We start from the raw sequence: 20,966 nt of genomic DNA, 5'->3' as shown, positions 1-20,966 counted from the left end.
TGTCACAGCTATATCAGTTATTGTGAAAGCTCCAGCCAAATAGCTGTGCTGGCAAAAACCCTAATGAAGGTGCTCTGATAGCAGCTAGAAAGTTTTCCCTCTGGTGCAGCTTTAATTCTATTTGGGAAATTGATTTAAATTAAATCAGGCAAAAGAATGCTTTTGAGTGTATAAGCTCTGTCTCCTGTGAGGTTTGGCTGGTAGGGTTGGACCAGCAAAATCTTTAAAGTGTAAAGAAGCCCAGGACAAGCAAGAGCTAACTTGTAGTGCTTAATACAGTGGCTTTGTGTAATCGAAATCTTGGCTGAAGAGTTTCAAATGTAACTTTTCATCTTGGAATGTGTTTTTAGTTTCACCACACAAGTCAGAGAGGACAGAAGTCTGTCTGAATAACTTGTCATTTCATAAGGCCCTGTGTGTGCTCGTGGGGCTTTTTTTTAATCTCCTCTCTCCTCCCCTTTCCAAATAAACAGAGCAATAGAAAAACTGAACGGGTTTCAGCTTGAAAACTATTCCTTGAAAGTTGCTTACATCCCCGATGAGATGGCAGCCCAGCAACCTCCACAGCAACATCCCCAGGGAAGACGTGGATTTGGCCAGCGGGGCCCTCCCAGGCAAGGGTCACCCGGCGCAACCACTCGGCAGAAACCGCAGTCGGACGTTCCGCTACGGATGCTGGTGCCCACTCAGTTTGTGGGAGCCATTATTGGGAAAGAAGGAGCAACAATCAGAAACATTACCAAGCAGACACAGTCCAAGTAAGTCATTTTACAAAACTGATTAATAGCTTTAATGTTGTGTCATCATTGCTTGTGTAAAGAGGAGTTTGTAAAACTTCAGTATACTAACCTGCATGATCAGAGAGCAAATGAAGATGACAGAGAACAGGAAATATTTTGCAATATTTATTTAAGGACTGGATTCTGTCCCTGATATGTGTTCAAGTGCTATCTGACTTTTTTATCCCTCTTTAAAATAGAAGTGCTAGCAGGATGGTACTCTGTCGGAGAGTTTTGCTTTCAGATGTACTAATATGGTTCTGGCACAAAAAGTGAAACTGAAAGAGCTGTAATATGTTCTGGGGGATGTACAGTCAGTGTGGTGATGTACCCAAGTGTCCCAAGTGTACTTCAAGTGTTTATCTAGTTTTAGTTAGATAAGGGCATTTTTAGGATTTGTAAATGTTGTCCTTTCAAGATGTGGGGGGAAAAGCCCTAAACAAGGAACTTTTTTTATGTCCCTGCTTCCCCCTCTGTTTCTGGAAAATACATTTGTTGATATCAAGTTGCAGACCACACCAAAACACAGATTAAGGAAATGCACAGGAGGCAAAAAGCAAGCTGCTAAGTGACCTAAGAAGCTTAGAGCACTGGGGTCTAGAGACACTGGAAGAAGAGATTGTTTCCAGTGTGTGTTAAATCCTGCCCACAAGGAAGAGCTCAGCACAGACGCAGAGGGAGGGAGGTGGGGTTCTTATTGCAAGAGTTTTTCTAGGATGCCCCTAAAAGCAGAGAATTGAAAGGCTGCCTTCAGAAGCCCCCACTGTAGGAGCCCCTAGTTTTGTAGTTGCAGCATTCAGGACTTGGGAATGAGCTGTGTGTGAGGGGAATGAGGGTGGGCAGGAGCCTCAGTTTTGAGAGTAGTTAATGAGGATAAGGGACTCCTCTCTAATTACACCCCAACCCCCTACAAACAGGCTTACCCCCCTCCCCAAACCCAGGATTATCATAACGCTCCCTCCAACCTCTCATTAGCACAATGTAGCCCAGGAGACTATTCAGCATGTTTAACAACACAGGTTTAAGAGATTTGTGGTGTCCTGACAAGACTTGGTTGTAATTTTTCTATGGGTAACCAACTTTTCAGGTGATACATAAAACATCTAATTCTTGGACTATAAAAATCCTGGAAGATTGACATAAGAAAAGTTTTATGTCTAGAAGAAGGGTGGGTGGACGAGAAATAATTGCAGGTTGCTAACTTTACAGATATGTGACTTTGAGAATGATGTTTTCACTGGTTTGGGGATTAAAAAAAGGAAATTTCATCTACTTTCATTTCCACCAAGGATTGCCGAGATGGGTTTCTTGGAAAATGTTGCATTGTAAAACAAAATGAGTTTTCAACACTTGAAAGAATTGCAAAAATAAAGGGGCTACTTGAAAAGCAGCATGGTTGTTTCAGTTAGAAAACAGCTGTTACATGTGAAAGAGGGGCAAAAACAAAAAGCAGAGGTGGAAAGAATATTGGCAGGGAAAAGTAATATCCAAGGCATTGTCTTTATGCAGGTAATAACTAATTTTTGTTAAATTCTTAGAGCTGCATAAACCTGTTGTAGAACAAGGCTAGTAGTTTCAGGGTGGTAGAGCGCAGAGTAAAGGTAATATAAGGACAAAATCAGGCCAGACAAGTATAAGAAACTAATCTTGTGGATGGATGCAAAGTACTACCATGCTACTTGCTAGCAGAGGAGTGCTGGGAAACTCTGCTGCTGAGGTATTTAAAATAAGATGGGACAAAGCCTGACTGTCCTGCAGCTGCACAGTCACTCTAAGTGGAGCTGTGGGGCTGGAGATGGGGCACTGGGAAAGCTTGATGAGATGTTGTTGTCTTCAGGGGTTTGCCACATTCTGTCTATCAACCCTCCTGAACATCTTGAGGGGAGTTTACCAAGAAAAGGAGATCCCAGTGTCTACAAAAGTGGGGTTTAGCTGGTAAAATCAGGACAGGAGAGGCTCTTCATAACACTCAAATTTGTACGTAGGAAATGCTTAAGTAGTCGTAAGCTTTTCAAAATTAAACTACTAACATATAGTCACTGTTAGCTCAAAATAAGTTAGTTTTACAACAGTTGGAAGTGCACAAGGCTTACCATAGAGTGTGTGGTTACCATAGAGTGTTTTTCTTTCTTTCAAGAATTGATATTCATCGTAAAGAGAATGCAGGTGCTGCTGAGAAACCAATTACCATCCACTCAACTCCTGAAGGCTGCTCAACAGCTTGTAAAATTATTATGGAGATCATGCAAAAGGAAGCTCAAGATACTAAATTGTGAGTAAAAAGCATTTCATCGTGGAAGCATTAAAAGTTTTGAATTCTCACTAGCTCCATTTAAAGTTATAGTCTTTAAAGCTGTTAACAAGTGAATATTTGCTGTTATCCATATCTTAGTAGGTAAAGGTACTGAGATATTTTACCTTACAGGATCGTCTACTTGCTTAATTAGCCCCAGCATGCTTCTGTGATTTCAGTTGTTGTCTGGCTGTGATTTTGAGGTGAACTGGAGCAAATATGAAAGTTTCTTGAGCAACTGACAGCTTTTAGTCTGAGTGAGCATAACAAGTTGTGAGCCCTCACTAAAAGCCTTAAGATCTATTTCTTCCCTCCCAACAGCTCTAGTTACTTCAGTCTGAGCTTTATTTAGTTAAAGGTATGTTGCAATTGAGTTATAGGTGATAGTGCTTGAAAGCCCATTGCACTTGGACTTATTCTGCATCCAGTGAAAGCATGTAATTGTGGATATTTCAATGAAAACTAAATTTATCCATAACATGCATAAAAGCTTGTACTCTGGTCTCCAAAAGTCTCACTAGGTATAACTTCCATTACAGTACAGAAGAAATTCCCTTGAAGATACTGGCACACAACAACTTTGTTGGCCGACTTATTGGCAAAGAAGGAAGAAACCTGAAGAAAATTGAGCAGGATACAGATACTAAAATCACAATATCACCGTAAGTTTTTGGTGGCCTGATTTTCAGTGAGATGTTAAATGGCAGCAGTACTGCTGTGGGATGTTCAGGTACAGAGTTCTTAGAAAAATATTCTGTGTGTCGAAGGCTGAGATAACAGCCCTTCAGAGGCCTTTCCATCACATGGATTAAACTGTTGCTTAAGCTCAGTGAAATTTCATGTAAACAGTGAGTCTTCATTGTAAACTCAGTCAAGAGCAAGCCTAAAAATAACATAGGCTATGTGGAGCCTGTGTTAGACTAGATTTTAAGTGTCAGTTGTTTCTAATATATTATACCATATGTAATGATGATTGTTTGAAACTATAAGTCTGGATCAGTTCGGAGCTATGTGTGAAAATGAGTGAAATTAGTGATGTTTTAGTTTCCAGTATATATTAAATTCTTGGACTGGAAAGAAAGAAATAGAGCAAATGAATACTGAAAATGGTATCTTTAGTAGCAGTTCTGTCCCTCTTGACCACTGACAGCCAAATTACAACACATTGGCTAGTCTGGTGCAAAGTAATAGCTTTTTTGGTCTGACTTTGTGAGGGTATCTGAGACCTTTTCAAATTTAGCTGAGATTAAACAGGAGTTTTCACCTTTACTGGAAATCTGTAAATCACTGATTAGATTAACATCTCTGTAGAAGCTTGGCAGTCAACAGTAGTTTTACCCTGGAGTAATATCTTCAGAGAACCTCCTGTTCTGAATAATGAATGCTCTGGCATGAACTTCCAAGCATTTGAAGGCATCCTGGATTTGGCTTTAGCCAGGAAGGGTGAGAATTAGGCTTACAGGCTGTAGGAAAGGGAAAAGGTTTGGAAGACACATGAAGATGTGTGAAGAGGTGTGAATACATGCAGGAGACAAAAAAAGTAGTGCAGGAAATAATTCAAACGAGGACAAGGAAGCTGCGAGTAAATGTGGCTCTTCAAAAAGAGGAAAACAAATTTAGATGAAAGCACCTGAGGCCTTCCTTAAAGGTGTGTGTGTGTGTTTATGAATTAATCAGAGGAAAATAAACAAATGGAGAAAAAGCACCTAAATAGGTGTGCTTCAAGAATAGATTTTACAGGGCTAGCATGCTCTCCTGAATATGTTTGCATAAACATTTTATCTGCAAACAGTACACAGACTATTAATGCTAAAAGGAGAAAAATGAGTACAGAGTACATGGAAAAATGGTCTTCATTCCATGAAATCCGCTTGTCTTTATTGATGATGACACAAATAACACATTGTCTGTAAATAGCTACAGAGTAGTTTTTAATTTACTGAGTTAAAGGCTTCTTTGCATTATAATCTTGGCCTCAAGATTATATTTGTCATACTATGCCTAAAATAGCCCCCTGAAGTCATCTGGTGTAATCAATACAAAAATGAGAGCATATATGCCCATTGATTTTGCTATTTCTAATTAGTCTTTCTCATGATCTCTTCATTCAGGCCTTTGGGTAAGCTTGTCCATAGATTTAAAGGCAGATGGTTTGGGAAAGTGTTTCCTCTCTTCTCTGGGATGTTTCCCAACATTTTCCTTCCAGAGGCAGTACTTCAGTGCTCACGCACTAGAGAGTCAAGTGGATGTGTACTGTGCCTGCCCCTGCTCGGCTGAGCTGTGCAGGCTGCCATGCTGCCTGCTGTGCAGGAAGGCAAGGCCTCGTGTGCTGCTTCCTGTCCTTCCTGCCATGGGTTTCCTCACTCTGCATCCTGCTCTGTGCTTTGTCTGCACCCCTCTACCTTTCCTCAGTGCATGGCTATGCCATGGCTTCCCAGTGTGTTTAATCCACGTTACCACAGTAGGTTTGCATCTGTTGCCAAATAGAGCACTGGTTTAAAGCAGTCACCCTTTCATTTTCCCTGAGGAGTTACTAGTGTTGAGCAGCAAATGCTGACTTGCACACAGCTTTTCTTTTCCCCACTTTGAGGGTTTGGAGGCTCTCCTGCAGTTTCACTGAGGCTGGGCTTTTCTCCAGTTTCCTTAAGGAATATACCATAGTTCTCAAGGAAAGAATGTTTTTATGGTGTGCTTCTGAGGTGTCTAAAATGTGTGTGAAGCCCTGTCCCAGCTGGCAGTGCTGTGTGAGGTGGGACAGGGCTGCACTGCCCTGCAGCAGCTCTGTGTGCTCATGCACAGTGTGTGGCTCTGTTTTGTGCAGCAGCCAAGTGTGTCCCAGCCACCTCCCCCCCCGCAAACCTTGCTGTGAGGGTTTTGTTGGGTTTCCCATGAGGACAGAGTTTCCCCACATTATCTGAGGATGTGTTTGAACCCTGTTATGTACTGATACTACAGCCTTTGGAGGGCAAACTTGACATGCTTGGATGTTGTTACACTCAAACGATAAATCTGGATTATCTTCTTTGTTTGCTAATTAACTGTGCTTCTGTGTCATTGCAGATTGCAGGACTTGACGCTCTATAATCCAGAAAGGACCATTACAGTTAAAGGCAGTATTGAAACTTGTGCCAAGGCTGAGGAAGAAATCATGAAAAAAATCAGGGAGTCCTATGAAAATGATATTGCTGCTATGAATGTGAGTTTCCTCAGGGTGTGGGCTCTTTCTGGGACTAAAACCACAGAAGGATTTTGGGTGTGAGAGACCCCTGGAGGCTGCCTGGCCCAGCAGTGGGTTTGCTCAATGTAGGCCACGCTTCAAATTTAAGCCAGGTTGTGTAGGGACTTGAGTTCTCCTTAACATTTCCATGGATAGAAACCCATAGTGCCTCTGGGCAGCCTGTGCCCTGTCTCACTGCTCTCATGATGATTTTTTTTCCTAATATCACATCAGAATTTTCTGTTGCAGCCTCTCTGTTGCCTCATTTATTTGTGGGAGTGTAGGCAAGCATTTTTGTTATTTATGTATGCTATTTTAATGGAGACTTTTTCTGGTTTATTTTTGAGTGGGAGAACTGAGAACTTTATTTAGACTGAGGAAATGAATGAGCATTTAATTTTTTTCTTGTTGCAAGGACCTGAAGCAGGGTATGTTTGTGCTGTTGTGGCTTATGTGCTCTGGCTTGCATGTTTTTTAAAGAAGTGATTCAGTCTCATCACATAAATAGCATAATAATGTGTGGAAGAAAGATCCCTCCTGTTTTTAATTATTTCATTTAAGAAGGTCTTATTAAGGTTTTTTTCTTGATGTAGATGATAAAGGCATTTACCTATTTGAAGATGATTGGTGATTATATGATGAAAACAACATACCTCATTAGTTTGCCAAAGTATTACTAATGCATATTGAGAAATGATTGAGATTTTTGATAGTTAGGAAAAGCATTGTATGTGCATGTGTATCCAAATCTTATGGTCTAGAGTTGGAATGGAAATGTTTTTTCAGTTTACAGTAGTCCTGACTTTCTAGAAATGTTTGTTTTCATGCTTATCCTACCAAGTGAATATTCTCCCCACTTTTCCCCCGTGTCCCCCACACGAAGCAAATTGCAATACATGAGGTACTCACGAAGAACAAAGTATTCAGTAATGGTGCATTTTTGTTTCATACAACAAGCAGGAACATGGGGTGAGTTAGAGACTGTACTGCTATTTGGCAAAGGTACGGAAAGTCAAAAAACTACCTCTGTTACTGTATAGGTTTTGAGTTTAGTTTGTAGTGATTATTCAGGTAGTTTCTGAGGTGGTGAAGTTTTGAGGTTTTTTGGTGTCCTGTGATTGACTTATCTTAATGGCCTGAGATAGCACGTGTCTCTCTAGCTGAAATATTTCTAAAGCATGTTCATGTTTTTGAGTAATAATCTGGAAAAGGGAAAGGGGTGCTGACTAGTTTTGTATCAGACAACAAATGCTTCCTACCACGTGACGATGTCACTTTTCTCAGGTGTGGTCAAGCAAGGGACATGCAGCTTTATAGCTGATCCTTTCCCAGCAATTTGCTGAAGATTGCTGAAGATATCTCACTTCATCTTTTGCAAGGGAGGGAGGATGGGGTGATAGTGTCACATACATGTTCCCCCAGTGTAAGAAAAGCAGGGCTTTGTACATGATCTTTCTCTGTTTCTACAGGGCTGTCTTTTTAGTATAAGGACAAAACTACTGTTTTTCTGATAAATTTGTTCACTCTGAAAGTAAATAGTACTATTATCTGAACATCTTGCTGTAAAATTTGAAATGTGTTTTGATGACTAAGTTGTAGCAAGTGATCCCCATCTGCCTTTCCTACTATGTGTTTTTGATGTTATTGGTCTGTACATGTGTCTGGGAAACAGGTTTGAATGAGAGTCCTTTGGGTAATGGAAATTACTTTCTTTTAAAATAACATCCCAAAAGGTTAATAGCATATGCCAACTGGGATTTTATTAGAGTTAATAACCAAGACTCTAAATCTTAACTCTTCTGCCATTGCAGCTTCAAGCACATTTAATTCCTGGATTAAATCTGAATGCCTTGGGTCTGTTCCCACCTTCTTCTTCAGGAATACCACCTCCCGCAGTGAGTGTTGCCTCCGCTGCTGCTGCTGCTTCATATCCACCTTTTGGGGTAAGGGAAGCTCTGATTTTGGATGGTCAGTGCATGGTGATACTAATGTCTGCAATGCTGCATTTTTTGCCTTTTTCCCCCAGAAAATCTGGAAGGGTGTTTTGCTAGCTGTGTTCTGTCATTTTTCTAAATGCTGTCTGTCTTCCTGCTTGCACACTGAAAAGTATTTCATGTGGCTGCAGTTGGGAGCAGGCATTAGTTGTTTTTCTAGTGAAATGCTCAGTGAAACTGGAAAATAGTGCTGCTTAGAAAAGTTAGATTTTATTTTATATAGAATTTGAATTATTGCACAAAGAACTTCCACATAAAATAGCATTTCAAAATTGCTGGAATTGGCAATTAACAATGCTAGTCTGCAGTTTTATTCCTTGTGGTATGGAAGGAAAAGAAATTATCTCTTGTCATGAAGTGGGAATCTATGTGTAGCTAAAGTGTTTGTTTGAATGTAGCAGTTTTATAAATGCCCTGTTGAAATGCAATACTGCTAAATATATAGTATGTAAATTGCATGGATCAGTCTCCAGAAAGCTGTGATTTACTTGCCATTTTGCTCTCTAAAAAATATATGAAAAAGTTTAACAGAATCTTACTCAAATTCTTTGCTGATTCGTAAACATAAATGAGGAATTTTACTGTGGAGCAGAAGGTGATTCGTTGTACCAGAAACCTCCAGAGTCAGTCTGGAGCTGAGATGGTGCTTTGCTTTCAAGAAAAGACAACCTCATTACAAGGAAAAGGTGGTGTTTTTTAATCTCTTTTCTGTTTCTGTGCTGCTGGCTGTTAGCAACTCAATGCAAGGTGAATTTCCGAAACAATTCTAAAAAGTCTCTTAAGAAGTAGATGGCAGAACTTTACAAACTCTGCTGTGTTTGACTTGGTCCCCTTCTTTGCCCAACAGTGACATCTAGAGAGCTAAGTCTGAGACTCTTCATGAACTAGAAATGTGAAAATGCAGCACAACACTAAACTTCATCAAATAACTCAAGCTATGTTGTACTAAAGGGTAGTTGTGGTATAAATATTTTTCCCAGAGGAAGAAGCCAAGAGAGAGACAGTGCAAGGACCAGGAAAAATTCTTCTCTTGTAGCATTGTTTGTAAGAATGAACAACTTTGGTGTTATGAATGTATTATGAACTATTTTGAGTATAATAGTGGCTTTATCAGAAAAATGTGCTTCAATGAAAGCTACAATAGAAATATGTTTATACTCAGTTATTTTACTGTCAATAGCAGAGCCTCCATTTATGACAAACAAGTTCTCTCCCTCACAGTCCTTCTGCACTTCAATTAGATTGGCAGACTAAACTAAACAAGACAGGTTTCAGCTTCACTGCATTATAGAAAATGCCATCTCTGGTAATGAATTGCCTCCAGTTTTTTCTTAAATACTAGATGTGGTTTGTTAAAAGTATATAACTTTCTATATTGGTAATTAAAAGTGTGGCTTTTCCTGTCTTTTTACTCCAGATTTGCAGACTACTTTGCTATTCTTGAGATTCATATTGTAAGCCCACAGTTCTGTTCATCACTCAGTTTATTTTCATTTCTTTCCCACTTTCCCCCCCTGTTGTGGTTCCTTTTGCTTTAAATATGCACCTAAACAGTGCTGAATTTGGTGGTTACTCCTGTCTGTCCCTCTGTTGCTAGTGCACCTTTACCCCCCAAATGCACCTCTTTTGGCCTGCAAAGATCTCTGGCAGTATCCAGGTTTCTGGAAAGAGGATAATGGCAACATCTGGAAAAAAGCATCAAGAAACAAATGTCATTGTGCAGAAACTGTGCAGCTGGAAGTTCAGATCACTGTCTGAACTCTCTTGCTTCTGTTTGTGCTCATTCCTCTGAAATGGCTCTCATTCCGTGCAGTCTAGATGTGTGACCCAGCTAACATGCAGAGAGAAGGGATGAGCTTACAGACTGGGAGGTGAACTCAGATTTTGTGGAGGTTGGGGGTGGCACTGATACAGCCCCTGAGGCAGACACTAAGGGCTTCTAAAGCAAATGTATGAACAAAGGGAATTATCTCACCTGTTTGTAACTAAATGTGTTGGTATTTGGAAAAGAGCAGGTGGCTCTGTGGGCTTCAGGTGAGTCAGCCCCTCAAATTACTTGGAGTGCTTGTTGCTCTCTGAGGAGAGAAAACAACAAAAAGTATGAGTCTATTCCTTTAATGGATGCATTAGTTTCCATTTGGAAGACTTTTAAGTCTTGTGTATGAATTAATTTTCTGTAACTTTTGAGCTTTACTCTCCTCTAACTTTTTCCCCTAGTAGAACAGTTTTTCAGACACTGATTAAATTGGTTATTGAGGCATTCACAAGTAGAAAGAGAAAAAAAAGTCTGGCTATATTTTGAAGGAGAAATTGATACATTTTGAAAGGCTAAAGGTAACCACAGGGGGAGATCTAGGAGAACTCATGAGGGATTTAAAAACTAAAATAAAATCTGTGTGTCTAAAAGAGGCTTTGGGGAAACAAGGTCTTAGAAGAAAAATTAATGAAAAACTCCCAGGGAGACTTTATGTCCATTTACCTATGAGCTATTTGTTACCAAGTTCATTATTTTGACAAAAGCATTTGGACAACCCAAGTCCCTTTACCATGTTTTCAGTGCATGTCCTTTTATGCTTGGGAGCAGGGATTAGTGGATATTGAAGATATCCCTTTCAGGAAAGTGGAAATCCTTTCTGAAAACACTGCTGGCATCAGGGTCTAAAGAAGTGTATCCTGCTGCTGCCCTGCTTATTTGTGTGTAGTGCAAGTTTTCCTTCTGCTCAGGGCTGCCTCTTCCCCGTCTCCTGTAAGGTGTGCTCCCCAGCAGTCTCAGCTACAGCATCACTTGGCATCCAGGTGTCTGAAGTCTGTGCTTAAAGCTGTACAGAGAGCCTTGGGACACTCCTGTGCTGTGTCTGAGGGTGGGTTTGAAGCTTTTATTGCAAAATCTGTGTATGGACCTTTTCTTCACCTCATTGTGGGGATGGACTTGCCTGGGGCTCTCCCTTGGGTCAGAAGAATCAGGTGGTTGAGTTTGGGAGTTAGCAGCAGGGTTTCCATATGGAGCTGATGGTTCATATGAACTACTTTCAAGTGACAAGGTGTGGCTGTGACCTTGTATAGGACTTGTTCCCAAAGAAACTGAAGTGTCATCTTAATTATTGAAACAATGATCTGTCACATTCCTGCTTCTGCGTTTTTAACATGGGTATAAAGAGGAAAAACCTGCATAGACAGATCTAGGATTTTGTAACAGTGCCAGGGCTTAGCAACAGTTCTGAATGCTCATACACACAGCTGGAGCCAAGTGTTCCTGAAACATTCTGTACTCAGGAGCTTGAGGCTGAGTAGTTAAATAGGTTTGGCTGTGCTAACATGTGTGATGCTTCATCCTATCCCTCTTCATGCAAACCTTTAAGACATTTGACAAGAGCATAAACACTGTTCTCCAGCTGCTTTAGCTACACTCTGGTATCACAAACTTAGGAAATGGTGATGTTATCAGTTATCAAACACTAGTTTGCATTTAGTTCCTTGGACTGGGTCACATTCAGGAGAATGATTTCCATGTGACTCAGAGACCTTGCTCCATGATGGTTAACTGTGATGTACAGCACCAAAACCTCAGCTAAATTAATCTAAAAAGATGCAGATTGTGTCTCAGTAATAATCTGGGTGCTGCTTTTACTCTTTGTCATGGCAGTGGAGCCCCCACAGGAAGGCACAAGTTGTCCTTGGTACTTGTCTGGTGGCAGATACAAACACACACACGGGCACGTGGCCTTTGCACGTGGTTAACAGTGTCTGATTACCACAGCAGTGCAGGCTAACCATCCATTTTCTTGTATTTTTACCTACTGCTAGCAACAATCCTTGATATTGAAATTGTATAGTTTATTTGCAGAGTCCAGGTTCTGTTTGCCTGTTCAAAGCACTCATTTTGTGCAGTTGCTGAAAAGGGATGCAATGGAATTGCATATTGTGTTTCAGTTCTTGAACGTTCCTCTCTCTTCTTGCAAAAGTCCAAGATCTGTTTGATTTTTTCCTGGATTCCTAAAATACAAACAAATCAGAATGTGAGAATCTTTGCAGTGTTTATGGTTTGAGGGAAAAGTAGGACTTAACTGAGACATTTAAAAGTATTAAGAGCTAAAAATTCTTTTTACTGTCAAATGGCTGTGATTTTGCTCTTATGATCCTGGTGATAGGCTCAAGCTAATGGTCTTTTTTTGACTGATCAATGCCCTTGTGTGACCATATTAAGGACCAGTAGCCTTTCTGTGCTTATTTGTACCCAATGTCTTGTCCAGCTGCCTTTGGACCTGGAAAACCACCACTTTCTGTTTATCCTCAAATCTTTCTCCTTAGCTGTGCACTTAAATGCTTGTGTGTGTTGCAGCTCTGACACGATTGCCAAGAGCTTTGTTGGTCTGCCCACTGTCACTTGTAAAAAATGTCATGACCTGAGCACCTGCACAAAGTGCTGGGATTTCTGTGAGGAGGAGAGTAAGGTTCTGCAAAAGGGAATATCAACCATGCTTATGTTTTCCAGAAGATATGTTGCCACCAAAAAAAAAAAAAAAAAAGAAAGTACTTTTAGCAAGTATCCCAGCCAAACTGCTTCAGATGTAGTGTTGTACTGCTCAAAGCTGTTTTGATGGAGTTGTTGCTTCTGTCTTCTGAACTGTGGGGAGAATATGCACGTACTTGTCTCTCAAGAATAGAATTTTGTTCTCATGCAACACTGAAGGTTTTAAAGCTTCAAGCAAACAAGAAATCCTTATCTTAAAATCCAACTGTGTACAGTCATGCAATTAATACACCTGGCCCACCTACTGGGGTTAAGTGGGTTGTGCCCTTCCTTTTATAATTGGAACTTTGCATGTTTAATTTTACATCCAACTGCATTTCTTTTGCAGCCTCTGGATCTGAAATTTGGCATCCCAAGGGCATGGGGGAAGAAGGGATAACCTGTGGAGACCTCATCCTGCCCTTAAATGCCCTGAAACAGGGTAGTAGAATTAATTCTGTCTCATGGCAGGTAAACTCAAAGTAAGGTGAGAAGTAGAGAGCTTTTCTCCATAAGAGAAGTTCACACCAGCTGCTCCTCTTCTTCTGTAAGGTCATGGAAGAGATACATGAACTTCTGCCCTGTGAAAGTTGGCTAGAGTGAAGACATGCTCCTCTGCTTGCAGTGGGACTGCTTTCTCTGCTGGCCTTTTTGGACACCTGTTGTGGCTTCTTGAAGCTCTGCCTTCAAAAAAAGAGCACTCTTTCTAACCTTTTCTTTAGCCTCACAGTGAACTTTTATGTGATATGCATATGGGCTTCCAGGAAGAGACAGAGAGGAACAGGAAAATTAAAGAAAAAAAAAAACCCAACAAAACAACAAAAACAAAGAAGAGGTCATTTCATACAGTAAACAAACCCAAGAAATCAAACCACCTTTTTCTGATTACAAAAAAACTCTTGTACAGTTAGGCTGATAGGTTGCTTTCCTTTATTCTTTTTTGCCATCTCTTGAAGCTTTTTGTTGCAGGTGAGGAACATGCCAATGGAAAACTTTCTCCTTAGAAGATGTTGTGGTCAAGAGAAAGATTCCTTCTTTATTCTCCAGTCATTTTCTTAAATAATAATAGTAAAGAAGACAACCTCTATATTGAATAGACGTAAGAGAAGAAATAACTGCATTGTGCTTTTGGCAGGAAAGAAAAGTAATTTAAAATGAAAAATTGCTTCATTGAGGGCCTTCATTTGATGCCCTGAGCATAGATGAGAAACACAAGGAAGAGGAAAAACTGTCCTATGTTTCCAGGTACTTTGACTCTTACTTGGTGAAGTTGGGCTCCTTTGGATGTCTGGGTTTGATAGGATTAATTTGTGCAACTGTTATGCCTGATCTACCCAGAGGCAGTAATGTCTGTTCATCTATGATGTGTGTAGTTGCAAGTGGCTTTGCCCTAATTTGCCCAGCTTGTTAAGCAGTAGATGATTTTTGAGAAGCTGTCCTGCAGCCAAAAGAGGATGTGGTTTTGGGGGATGAAGAAGGATTTGCCAGTGCTTTTACAAAATGATTTTTCATTGGTGAAATTAGAACCATACATGTGCAGCACATGCAATCTTGAGGAGGGCACTGTAGGACAACAGCACTGTCTGAAAAAATCTACCTGCTAATTAGACTCCTTTTGAAGACTGCAGCCTCAGTGCCTTGAAATACACCTTTACTGATGGTTAATTTCTTACATTCATAATGAGGCTTTTTTTTTTTTGACAACTAAAAAAATTTAGTTCTTGGTGTGTAACATTGTGGGATTGTTTTGCCCTGTGGAGAAAATGGTTGGTCTTCCCACTGTGTTGAAAGTCTCCTGCTTCTTCCATGCTGTGCTGGCAGGGACATGTGTCCAGAGCAGTCAGACTATTCTGCCTCTGGAGATGGACCAACCCCTCAGTGAGGGAAGGAAAAATGCAACTGGCACCCGATGATGTTCCAAGATCTGGCAGGTCAGTGGTATAGGTTGTCAAGGTGTTGAAGCCTCCAGTTATTCTTAATAGCTTCTTTTAGAGTTCTCAGGTTGTCATAATGCAAATAGCATCACTAGTCATCCATGCTTTTTAAAATAAAAATGGTTTCTTCTTTGCTGCAAGTTTGAATACTTGTAGAGATTTGTAGTTTCTTGGAACAAGAGAATTAGAATTTGTGTTGGTTCCCTGCTTTTAGATTCTTGTGGGAAGATTTAATTGTTGTTCCCTTTGACCATCTCAGAGTCTCAAGCCCTAAGTACCAGGCTCCAAACCTTCTGGATGTTAAACTGAATGGGAAATTTAATTCCTTAAGGTGCCAAATATTTTGTTACTAGGGTGTACTGAGCTCCTTCAGGCCAGAAACAATAGTAGGTCAAGTCCTCATTCTGTTGTATCTGGCTCCATCTCTGGTTTGTTTGTTAAACATGACGGAAAAATAAGTGATCTTTGTGTTTACACAACTTGCTTTTCTGGCAGCTGTCAAGGAATCTGAGAGCAGTCCCTTTATAAACCAGAGCTGATGAGTACCTGCATCTTCCAAAGCCATTGATTTCATGGGCAACTTCTATGGATTTTGAGTGTCCGTATGACTGCTGAGTCACAGCTATTATTTTTGAAGTGGAAGTGTTTATATGCTTACACTTTTTGATGGTCATACAGTGTTGCAACACTGAATACCTATGCTTACTGCTTGTGAATGACCAGCAAAATTCCTGCTTACATAGTTTCACAATCTGTTCCTTATGTTGATTTCTGATTTTGGCTGTCTGTTCTGAATAAAAGGTGGCAGATTGCTTTTTTTGGCATTGTGGCCAGTCAGATTTTGCAAAAACAAAAAGTTCATGCCATGTTCAGAAATATGTCAAACCAGTTCCTGCTTGTAAATTGCCTTATAAGCAGCCTGCCAGAAAATGTTCCTTCTCTGCTTCCGTGATTTGTACTCCCTTGTTGCTAGCTAGGCTGTCATGTTGGAAAAACTTCTATGTGTGGTTCTTTTAGTGACTTCTAGTAGTCCAAGAAGATCCTCAGTTCAGAGACAATCATGATGAAAAGTAGTCAATTTGAGAGCCAAGAAGTGGAATGAGTAGTACTAAGTGAAATTATTCCAGTGGCATCTCACTTAAGGTACTGACCACTGTGTAAGAACAGCTGTCTTTGAGTTTCAGGTGTTGAAATGTCGTAGTCTCCAAAATGGAAATGTAGACAGGGTGGGCCATTCTTAGATTTTCAACCCAGAGGAGAGGATCAGCTCAGCTAGATGGACAGAGGACACTCACACACAATTTCTGGGGCTGATTGTAGGGGGGAAAGAGGTAGGGCTGCATGGCCTTTCCATGGGCTGTGTGTCCCAGAAAGGGTCATGCCCTTGGTTCATCTAGTGACATGAGTGTTTCTCACATAATGCAGCATTTGCACTAAAGGGGAGCATCTTGGATTTACCTGGGGCTCATGGGAAGGTGGAACCCTGGCTGGAGGGTGGCTGGGCAGTTCATGCATGGCAATGTGAGCAGTGCTTTAATGTGCAAATCAAAGTGAAAAATATGCATTGCTTCTTTTAAATTGTTTTGCTACTGCTTGACTGACTGAATTCAGCAATGCAGAATCCTTCTGAGTGTGATCCTGGATTTTCAGGCAGTGAGTGTGGCAGAAAGATTTAGACTCTCAGCATGGACCTAAATCTGTTTGAAGTAGACCTAAAAAGCTTGGAGGGTGCAGAGAGTTCAGGCTGCAGTTTGTTGATTTGTGCTGGCAGCAGCGCTTCAGCTCAGTGATTGTACATGATGGTGCCACAAGGTATCTGCAAGGATGTTATGAAACTGTGGATCATGTTAGACCTATCTGCTAAAACTTTGTTTTCCTTAATGAGCCCCTTGTTTCCAATGAAGGCTTAAAGTTTTAGCACTAGTATTGCAAAATGAATACTCTAGGATTTCTTTCACCATCATCTCAAGCTTATTTCTTATCATTGCATTGAATCCAACTAGAATGTCTTCAAGGATACTTGGCTAAATGTTCATTTCCCCTTGCTGCAAGTTTTCATTACTGAATAAATAAGAGCATTTAATGTAGCTGTGGGCCAGGATAATTCTTCACAGTACATTGCAAAAACATGGTTTAAATTTTGGCTTTGGATCTGGTACAGGGTTTGAATAATATGATACCTCACTTCCTGACAAACTCAGGGTATTCTGAAGACTGAATGAGCTGTCTGCAAATCTGCCTTGTCTTGGTAATCATGGTTTTTGGGAAGAGGGTAGAAAAGCAAAAAAAGGAACTTTTTAATGCAGTCACTTACTGTCTGTATTAATTTACTTCTGCCAAGTGGATTTGTTTACTATGTAAAAAAACCCCAAAAAACAACACCAGTATCTCACTAAGCTAAATGGTAGCTCCATGCAGTCTTACAACAGTTCTTAATTATTGCCTTCATAACTAAAAATCCTGATGCTGACTTAAAATGGATAACATGACTTTGTGACTTAAAATAAATGTCTTGTGCTAAGGTAATTTATTTGCAACATGAAACATAACAAGCTTAGGAACCAGGAAAGATCTGATTCTTCTCCCATTCATGTCTGGCTTAAAAGTCTATTGACTTCAGTGGGTACAATATTTTAAAAGATTTACAGCCTCATCCCAAATGTTGCCAAGGATTTACCAACCACATGCATTTGATGGAGCAAGGGATCTATGGAGACACTTACGCACATGACTGGAAAAAATTTTGTACTGTTGGCAGGCTTGCAGAAAAAGACTGAGATTAATGCTCAAATTAACTTGAGGGACATAAATAACAAACCTACCCCCTTATGAGCCCTGACTCATGCTGACTGAGGGAGCTGTGGACTGACCTAGCAGCATCATCAGCCAAAATCAAGCGAGGAGGGGTCGTCTTGGGGAAGAAATGAGGAGGCAAATATCTGTTGGCTTTTCTGTGTATTATTTGTTGTTCTCTGTTGTTCTTTGTTTTGTTTTTCAAATGCCATTTTTCAAATAGGATGTCCATTCCCTCAGCTGTAGTGGCTTGGGACCTGCTCTTTTACCTACCACCCTCTACTCTGGAGGGTCATAGCTTACTTTTCCTGAGTTTTCATTCTTGCCTGGCAGTGCTATGGCTCTGTTACCCAAGTGTGAGATGAGGAGCAATGCTTTTCCTTCTGACAATCTAACAGGTAAGGGAAAAGCTCTCCTCCTGTGTGACTTTCTGCAGTTTGTAGGATTGATGCACCAGGAGTTGGCAGAGAAAAGTTATAACAACCTTATCCTAAGGGCAGATGGTTTCTACAAATCTTTCTAACCCTGCAGGCAAGAATTGCAGAAAGAGGAGTGAATCTGCGAATTTTCTTGGCTGGGACTCCTCAGCTTCTAGCTCTGGTGTGCAGCAGTAGCCCTCATGCTGAAGGACTGGTGGCAATATCCCAAGGAGAGGAAGAACCTCACTCCTGCTGAAACTCTGGAAACCAGGAAATGATGGCTATGCTAAGCCAGTTTCCTAAGAGTTAATGTGCTAGGGTTGGCAGCAGAAGGAACAATCTCCTGTAGGGCTGCAGGGTCTGGCTGGAGTGAAGGGGATATTCCTGATGCTACATGCAGTGCAGGGGCTCCAGGTGAGCCCAGAGTAATGGGGAACCAGCCAGGAGTTACATGATTTACAAACAGATCAGTTTGTCTTGGATGGTGATGGTGGGAATTTAAAAGGGAAATATCAAAAAAAGAAGATAAATAGTTGGTATGGACTGTTGGGCTAGGGACAGATGGCTGGAGCTCAGGGACTTGCAGGAGGTGTGGAGGGAGGTGTATCCAAGCTGCTCCAGGAAAGAGTTGTATTAGTGTAAAAAGTCAGAGCTAATGGTGTGCTGCAGCAGTTGCTTAGTGTCATCCAGTGGGGTAGATTAATTTCCATCTCTGTGTTAGATCACCATTTTCAATCATGATTTAAATGAGCAAGCAGGAAATCTGATTTAAGTTGACTTATTGAATTTTATATGTGTACTTTAGTTATCTTTCTGAAAGCCGTAGTCTGTACCTTTGCTTACACTGAATGTCTATTTATACAAGTATGCAATTTCCCATTTGCTTTGGGTAATGTATATTTTCCTTTTTCTGTTAAAAATGATGAATGATGCTTTTCTTATTTTCTTGATTAATTTTAACTTCTGATTTTCATCAGGCAACATTTGGATGGAAATTGGAATCCAATTAATGAACAAAACCAGCATTTAAAATTGTTTTCATTAGTTCAATGTGCTGGATATAGACAAAAATTCCTTATCAACCCTGTTTTGTGACTAAAGCAGACTGATTTTTGCAGAAACAAAGCAAGTACTTTCAGCTATTTATGAATTGAACTAATTGTTTCTGGTCACCATGCTTTTGAAGAATCTGTTTTGTATATCTAAGAATCTTGGTTTCTGGAGCTCTTCTCTTAAAACACAAAGCCACAGAATCCCAAAACAACCTAGATTCTACATAGAAGTGAATATCTCAGTGGTCTGTGTGCCACAGCTACACAAGACAAACTTCTCTTATTTGGGTGGACTAGCCATGAGCCCATACTGCAAATATTGCTGAGGCAGAAGAGGTGGTCTGTGCATCACAGATACTGCAGAGGGCTCCTTGCAAATTAGGGTGGATGGATAGACTACAAATCTTGATGAACCCAGGCTGCTACTCTAAAAGATTTTCTTTCTGCATTCCTGTCTGTTCCCAGGGCTGGGCTGACTTTGAATAAAATATTTCCTTATGTAGGGGGAAAAAAAAAACTGAATGGAGAAGAAGAGAAAATTGTCCAGGAGACCTTACTCTTGTCAAAAAATATATACACGTACATATTTTGGCTTTTAAATTGTAAGTATATATTTAAGCAGACTTGGCTATAAGGGAGAGAACGTTGAAGCTCAGATTTCACAGAGTGGGAAATCAGTTCCCTAAATTTAGTGCTTCTAACATATGTTTAAGGTCTAGGAATCTATTTCTGCTATAACTCATGTTAGGAGTTCCTGGAAAGCTCTATGACTTATGTGGCATGGCATGGGTAAGATTAAATTATAGCTGATTTTGTTCCATCCTGAGATCCCCAGAAGCATCTGTAAGATTGATGGGTGGTGTAGTCATTGCATTAGGTTTTGATGTGTTTCTTTTGCAGGCTAGGTTTCCAGTAAATACAAAAGGATTTAAAAATTATTGTGGGTAAGGAGATGGACAGATAGTAATTTGAACCTGGTGTTGTGATACTCTCAAAAGCCTTAAAGTTAGACTTGATTTCTGCCAGAAGAAAAAAAGAAAGAGGAATATGGTTTTTGAGTGGTTAAAAATCAGTGTGTATAACATAATTTCTCTAAATCTTGCGTGATGCTATACTGGAGATGAATTTGGTTACATATATATGCCAATGTGGTGCTCCAGACAAGAATTTAAAAAATTCCAATGTTTGAACTGCTGAATATTGACAGATTCTCCACTATTCCTTAAACATGTATCATTATTACAGCAAAATGCAAGTATGCTATTAAAGAACATCAGTAACTCACAGAAAAGGACTTTTGAAAAAACGTCCTTTACGATAAAATAAGTTGAAATGCATCAAAAAGTCAAAACTATGAGGAAGGATGGGAGGAAGGTGCTACAGTGAGGTGATTGCACAGTTAGAAAGGCACAGGTACATCTTTTGTCTTCTGTTGCCTTTGCTGCCCACGTTTTGTGTTTGAGGGTGAGGCAGCAAAAAGGAATTTCAGTGGTGGATTGAATCCAGCCAAGAAAGTGGCTTGAAAACAAGCTTTGGGAAGGAGAGGGGAGAACTGCTCAGCAGGCAGATGGGCAACAGAGGGAAGGCAGGAAATATATGCAAACAAAAATAATGAAGTTTGATTTGTTTCTATGGTACAGAAATGTGTCTGGAGGTGGGTTTAGGTAGAAGCTGTGTAAATTCTTGAAAACCAAGTCAAGTTACACGTTTGCTTTGCTGCAGTGTTGTAGTAATTAGCTGGAAGAGGCTGGCTGGAGAAGCATGTGGCAGGAAAATTTCAGCAGTGGATTTCTGCAGGAGCTGAAGTATGTGTGGACAATTGAATGTAGGGGTCAAGAAGAAGAAGAGCGAGCAAGGGGGTGGATAAGCTGTCAGGACTGGAATGAGGGGTTGCCTCTACACTCAGTGCAATGGGTCCTTGCAACAAAACTGGAAAAACCTAAATGCTTCATGAACTTGCAACCATTTAGAAACA

General features: G+C 40.4%; 1 protein-coding gene across 1 annotated transcript in view; it reads left to right on the top strand.

The window, feature by feature from the left end:
• The window catches only part of IGF2BP3 (insulin like growth factor 2 mRNA binding protein 3), a 111,745-nt gene that overhangs the window by 76,714 nt on the left and 14,065 nt on the right, over positions 1–20,966 (top strand). Inside the window, exons 6-10 of the mRNA XM_063153171.1 lie at positions 474–758; positions 2,917–3,051; positions 3,612–3,734; positions 6,133–6,268; positions 8,101–8,232. Of these exons, the coding sequence (XP_063009241.1) occupies positions 474–758; positions 2,917–3,051; positions 3,612–3,734; positions 6,133–6,268; positions 8,101–8,232 (811 nt within the window). The remainder of the gene's footprint in view (positions 1–473; positions 759–2,916; positions 3,052–3,611; positions 3,735–6,132; positions 6,269–8,100; positions 8,233–20,966) is intronic.

The sequence above is a fragment of the Melospiza melodia genome, chromosome 1 (assembly GCF_035770615.1).
Source record: "Melospiza melodia melodia isolate bMelMel2 chromosome 1, bMelMel2.pri, whole genome shotgun sequence".
NCBI classification, from domain to species: domain Eukaryota; kingdom Metazoa; phylum Chordata; class Aves; order Passeriformes; family Passerellidae; genus Melospiza; species Melospiza melodia.
Note: the sequence above shows the minus strand (reverse complement) of the source record. Positions and strands in the feature narration are given on the sequence as shown.